The 6,587-nt window shown below is 40.1% G+C and overlaps 1 protein-coding gene across 1 annotated transcript in view; it reads left to right on the top strand.

The window, feature by feature from the left end:
• Positions 1–6,587, top strand: part of Ubn2 (ubinuclein 2) — an 81,930-nt gene that overhangs the window by 27,977 nt on the left and 47,366 nt on the right. Inside the window, exons 5-7 of the mRNA XM_004629139.2 lie at positions 971–1,108; positions 1,798–1,901; positions 3,859–4,348. Of these exons, the coding sequence (XP_004629196.1) occupies positions 971–1,108; positions 1,798–1,901; positions 3,859–4,348 (732 nt within the window). The remainder of the gene's footprint in view (positions 1–970; positions 1,109–1,797; positions 1,902–3,858; positions 4,349–6,587) is intronic.

Raw genomic sequence — 6,587 nt, 5'->3', positions numbered from 1 at the left:
AGTAGGTGCTTTAGACCACTGAGCCATCTCACCAGCCCTTAATATTTTAAATTGTGTAATAATTTATTTTCTTCAGTACTAAGCCTATATATGCTAGGTAAGTGCTCTAGAGCTAAGCTACATTCCCAGTCCTTTTTTAAAGAAATTAATTTCTCAAATTTACCAAATAATCAAAATGAATTTTTATTTTATTCCGGATATTTAACTTTTTCTAAGTTCTATAGATAGCCTCATTGCAACCTGTTTTCTTATTTTTGGTTCTATTTTAAAGTTAAAAAGTAACTGTACATATTTATGAGGTACAGTGTAATACTTCTGTGTACACATACATGTTATAATGATCATAGTAATTATATATCTGTCACCTCAAATATTAGTTTTCTTTTTTTGGTGAGAATATTTAAAATCCTCTATTTAGCTATTTAGAAATATACTCTATTAACTCTAATCTCTTGATGAGCTCCAGAACTCATTTGTGTAGTCAACCTTGACCCCACCGAGCAGCTTCTCCCTTGCCGCTCTGCTTCTCCCGTGCTTCTGGTCTACCTTTCTGCTTCTGCTACCAGATGTTCAGCATGTTCCGAGTCTGCCACAGGAGCTCCTACAGCTTGGCTCTCTGTGGCTTGGGCTCTTTCACTTACCACTGTTTAGGTTCAGCTGTGTCACTGCAAATGCCAGAATTTCCTGCAGGCTGGCTAGTACTCACCATGGAGACAGCACATTTCACAAATGCGCTCCTTTGTTGACGGGCGCTCAGGCTGTGCCCATATCTTGGCTGTTGTGACTAAGGTTGCCAGGAACACAGGAGTGGACTCATCTTTTTGGCATAGAGATTTGCATTCCTTTGAGTCTGAGCACAAATGGTATTTTTATAGTTGATATTTAAAGATGTTCCTCTGGTAGGTGAATTTCTTTGACATAGTAATAGTTACAGATAGTACGATATATTTGAAACTTTTTTTAAATCTAGTATGACGAATTAGTTCCTGCTTCTCTAACAACAAAATACGGAGGCTTTTATATCAACACGGGCACTCTGCAATTCCGCCAAGCTTCGGATACTGAAGAGGAAGACATGACAGACAATCAGAAGCACAAGCCGCCCAAGGTGCGTGTATCTGACTGAACACCCAAGTAGTAAGATATGTATTTTCAGTATTGCTTGTGCCACAATTGTGAATGAAAGAAAATGTAAAATAATAACCATTGTTTAATGGACCTATAATTATGTGCTTTAAAATAAAATTCAGGGGCCAGGATGTTAGTAGCATAAGGGTCTGCCTGGCAAGCACAAGAGCCGGACCAAGTGTGATCCCTGGTACCGCAAAATAAAAATAAATAAAAAATAAAATTCAGTATAGGAAAATACATATCATTGTAGAGTTAAATATGTTTTTAGTTTTTTTCTCTTCAGATGTGGCTTAATATTCTGCTATGGCTGGGCTGGAGTAAGGTTACAAAATAAACTGTGTCCTTAGGCAAAGACGTGAGGCATAAAGACTTCCTAGTACCAGAATTTTTTAAATGTGCACTAAATGTTCAGAGGTTAGGACTTTACCCTGCAGGAGTGAGCCAGAACTCTAGGTGGGGTCTCGGGGATCCCAGAAACCTGGACTAAAGGTTTAACAAGTAATTGTGATGCCTCTGGGAAGTGGCAGAAAACCACTGCTATGGATTGGAATCATCAACAGAAAGGCTTTGATTCACATACATGGTGCTGTTTGTTTGTTTGTTTGTTTGTTACTGATAATCAAACTCAGGACCCCATGTGATGCAATGTTAAAACTAATTTTGCAGGTTCCCAAAATAAAAGAAGATGACATTGAATTGAAGAAGCGGAAGCGGAAAGAAGAAGGGGAAAAAGAGAAGAAGCCAAGGAAAAAAACACCCAAACAGCTGGGGTACGTTGCATTTAGTCTAGTAAGGGAGCAGATATCACAGTTGCACTGTCCCTCCTTTTACAGAGATATAGTATATTCACTGCTGACTCATTCCCCTTAGTCTAACTTAATATAATGTTTTTATTTTTGTTTTTGTTTTTGTTTTTGTTTTGGCGGAACCAGGAATTGAACTCAGGCCCTTGCACTTGCCACGCAAGCGCTTATTCTACTGAGCTATCTCCCTGGCCCCTAACATAATGTTTATAAATATTAAGAGCCTATGAACTAACATTTAATAGTAATGCAATATATATTAATAAGTAGAAGGATCTGTCATCTTACTGCAAAAAGAACGGCTGTCTTCAAGAAATCATGTAACCCACACCGGGAAAGTGGGTGGTGATGCATGCTTCTAATCCCAGAATTTGGGAGCCTGAGACAGGAGAATCACTGTGAGATGCAGGCCAACGTGGGCTACATACTAAATCCAGGCCAGCCTACGCTACATAGCAAGACCCTGGCTCAAAAAAGAAAAGAAAGAAATAGCTTAACCAGTGCTTGCAGGTAGAGGAGGTGGGACTATAAACTGGTACAGTGAATATGGAAATCAGTATGGAGATTCCTAAAAAAACTAAAAATAGAAATTGTATTTGCACAACTGTTCTCTTTCTACATATCTTCCCAAAAGCATTATATTATACTGATACACACACTCATGTATATAGCAGCACAATTCTTAATAGTTAAGTCTTGAAAGCAGTCTTTATGTCCATCAGTAGTTGAGGGGCGGGGGAGATGGCTCAGTAGAATGGGGCAGTTCAATCGCCGGTTCCGTAAAGAGGAAAAAAAAAAAAAACAAGCGCATCAATAGGTGAATGGATTAAGAAAATATATTTATACACAAAAGAGTACTACTATGCCGTAAAGAAGAATAAGTCTTTTGTAAGAAAATTGGTATACCTTGAGATCATAATTTTAAGTGAAATAGATGCATAAGCTTAAATATTTTGTGGTTTCATTTATATGAGAAAACCAATATATAAATAAAGTACCCAAAAAAAACTGCAAGGAGAAAAAAAATTATTGTAATCCAACATGGTCACCGGGTCGGGGGGCACACACCTGTGATACCAGCACTTTGAGACAGAAGGATTGAAGCAGATTTGAGGCCAGCCTGGGCTACAAAGTAAGCTCAAGGCCAGCCTGAACTGCATGGTAAACTTCTGTCTCAAAAACTTAAAAATGATAATAATCCAACATAGACATTGTATCTAAAAGAATCTAAATACCTTGATTTAATGTAATTGTTTTGTGTGTTTTATATGCTTTGGGGTCTATTTGGCCATTTATCTGTGTTTATGATAATTAACTTGAGAAATACTTAAGAATAAATATAGCTGATGCTAGAAAAAAAAAAAAAGTGGATTTATATTTCTTTTTTGAGAGTACCAGGAATTGAACTTGGGACCTGATGCTTGCCAGGCAAGCACTGCACCACTGAGCTACAGCCCTGGCCCTCTATTTCTTCAGCAGTTTTTAGCCCAGACCATCTGTGTTCCCAGTTTGAAGGTGAATGATAATGAACTTCTGTTTGTAGGGCAACTGTATTCTTAGCAAAAGTACATTTCTCTACTTGGTTAATTCTTTAGGTGCCTACTTTATAGGTTGACTAATATATGTGAATGTCCTAAAAAGGAGAAAACAGAGTAAGTTAAACCTAGTATACGTTCGTAAGTATACATCCAGGTTTTTTTCTTGGCTTTATTCCTTTTTCTTCACTACAGTGGTCATCTACCTTTCCTAGGTAACAATTATTGAAAAACATGCTATCATGAAAGTATAATTTAGTATGAACTTAAAAAGAGAACCCTTTGCTCTCACCTATCAAGTGATTATTTTCATTCATGCCTACTTAGCTGCATGAAATATTAACCATTAAAGTCCCCTGTCGCCTAACTGATCACTTTTTTCTTCACAGAGTTGTGGCTCTAAATTCACACAAGTCTGAAAAAAAGAAAAAACGTTATAAAGATTCCTGTGCTCTCGCTGCCATGATCCGAAAGTTTCAGAAAGAAAAGGATGCATTAAAGAAGGAGTTCAACCCCAAAGTCCCCGGGACTTTGTCAACCTCCTCTGTGACTAAGCCTCCCTCTGCTGCCACAGCACTGAGGAACGATGTCCCAGACTTAAATTTGAACAGTGCTGATCCAGACCTCCCCATTTTTGTTAGCACAAATGAACACGAACTATTTCAGGAAGCTGAAAATGCGCTGGAGATGCTAAATGATTTTGACTTTGAAAGATTACTGGATACTGCTTCCGATGGTAGCCCCCTGTCTGAGTCAGGGGGAGAGAACGGAAACACCCCCCAGCCACCCTTCGCCTCTCAGGTCATGCCCAAGGTGATACCCACACTCCCTGAGGGTCTGCCTGTACTTCTGGAAAAACGCATCGAGGACCTCCGTGTAGTACGTGTGACAGTTCTCTTGGTTTTTATGTGCTGGGAAACATAACAAATGCTGTTGCTGCTGCTTGGTATTGTCCTTCGCCTCCTCCCATTCCCCTTCCCCACTTCTTTCCCCCTCACCCCTTGATTCCTCTCCCTACCCATTCTGAAGTTTAAAATCTGGATAGCAGAACAGGAGATGTACCTAATTTTTCTAACAACTGGCTCTTGAATTTTACTTAGTCTGTTCCTTCTGTTGTTTTTCAGTGTTTTTTCCTGAGGTGGAACTAATAAGTTCCTCTGTGTCTTTATTGTGATGTGCTTTATCAGTCCAGAATTTAGAAAAAGTATATTAAATTATCTCATTGTTAGTGTTTTACTTATAACCTATGTTTACTTTCGTTCTTTTTTTCTGCGCTGTTTGATTCCTAAGATTTTTTGAGGGCTGTCTTCATTGTGATGATTTTTATTTCAGATTACTCTTTTGTCTTCTTAATTAAGGCTTTTTGTCTTGAATAATTTTGTATGATTTTACTGTAGATTGCTTTTTCTTGGATGTTTGCTTTCTGAGCCAGAGAGATAGCTCAGTGGAATAAGCCAGGCAGGCGCAAGGTCCTGAGTTCAATCCCCAGTACTGTGGTCCTGCAGGGGAAAGAAAGAAAACCACCAAAGTTGGAGGTTTTCTTTTCTTTCTTTCTTTCTTTCTTTCTTTCTTTCTTTCTTTCTTTCACTTTTTACATGGTGTAGCTTTAGACTTCAGCCTTTGAATTCTTTTATTTTTGCTTTTCCTCTCATAGATAACACATTAATGAGGGCTAGCAAGATAGCTCAGCTGACTAAGCACTTGCTTAGGCAAGTACAGGGACTGGGGTTCGATCCCCAGCACCACATGCTGAGCTGGCCACAGAGACCGAATTTGGTGGCACACACCTGTAATTCCAGAGCTGGGGAGGCTGAAAACAGGAGTACTATGAGTCTGAGCTGCATAGTGAGACCCCGTGCCAAATATGTTCAAACAAACGTAAATGAAAATTTGTCTTTTGATCTCATCTGAGGTTTTTTCCCTTTAATCTTCTTAACAATTCTGTGTATGAAGTATAGAGGTTGAGACACTTCAGTGGATGCAGTTGGAAAACCTTGGTTAAAGGCACATAGCTTGTAAATAATGGAATCAGAGTTGAAGCATCAGGATTCACCCAGTTCTCAAACATGTCTATTCCATTGTCTCCTTTTGCCCCAGCTCTGCACTGTATAGTCTTTTCTAGCTTTTAATGTGTGCTAGTGATGTGATTTTTTAAGATGTAACTATTAACAGTAGTACAGTAAGTCCCTGATGTGAGCATTCAGGTTACAAACTTTCACAGGTACTGTAAAGGCTCCGTTTGTTGGACCAGGAACAAATCCAGTTTAGGGACATCTGTAATCTGGGGACCGGATATATCTACTGTTGCCTCAGAGGCATCCATGCCGAGGAGGGAGATTGCGGTGCTGCCCCCCCCCCCCAAGGCCACCTTCTCCTCTCCAGCCCTGGCAGTTGTATGGCCAGGCAGTTTCTCCATCTAATAAGAAACTAAATCTGTGACAGTTATGCAGAATTTGCCCCAGCCCATATAATTTTTTAAGTGAGAGAGCCCAGATTTAAGCTAAAGGCTTAAAGTCAGAACTCAAAACTCTGTAGCTTGCACACTCTCCTCTGTGTCAGTGATTCCATGACTTAGGAGTCTGTCATCTTAAGTTCAAGTTGAGAGTTTACCTAGTTCTTTTATCTGCTTATGGAAGTTTGTGGTTTCAGCTTGAATTGATCACATGATTTGACCTACCTAAAGACCTTTAACCTTGATGGAATTGATCTTTTATTCTCATATTAGGATCACACGACTTAATCTGTTATAGACTAAAAGATGATTCCCAAAAAATGTCCATCTTCTAATCACCAGCACCTGTAAATGTTACCCTGTACAACAAAGAAGGGGTGGGGTGTCTCTGAGGGTATGATTAAGTGAAGGATCTGGAGGACATTCTGCAGTGGACCCAAATGCAGTCCCCAACACCCTTAAAGGAGGCAAAGGGCAGAGCTGATGTGTGGGGTTCTGGGCGGGAGAGCGGTGTCTGCCGCAGCCAGGAGCTGGGAGAGCTCAGGCTGAGCTCCCTGCCATGACACAGTGGAGTCCAAAGTCAGTTTACTGGGCTGAGATCAGAGCGTCCGGAGGCAGGCGGGTGCTCTCCCTGATCGGAGGCAGGCGGGTGCTCTCCCTGATCGG

This window comes from Octodon degus, unplaced genomic scaffold (assembly GCF_000260255.1).
Source record: "Octodon degus isolate 3935 unplaced genomic scaffold, OctDeg1.0 scaffold00027, whole genome shotgun sequence".
Taxonomy (NCBI): Eukaryota; Metazoa; Chordata; class Mammalia; order Rodentia; family Octodontidae; genus Octodon; species Octodon degus.
This window is presented reverse-complemented; position numbering and strand designations above follow the sequence as displayed.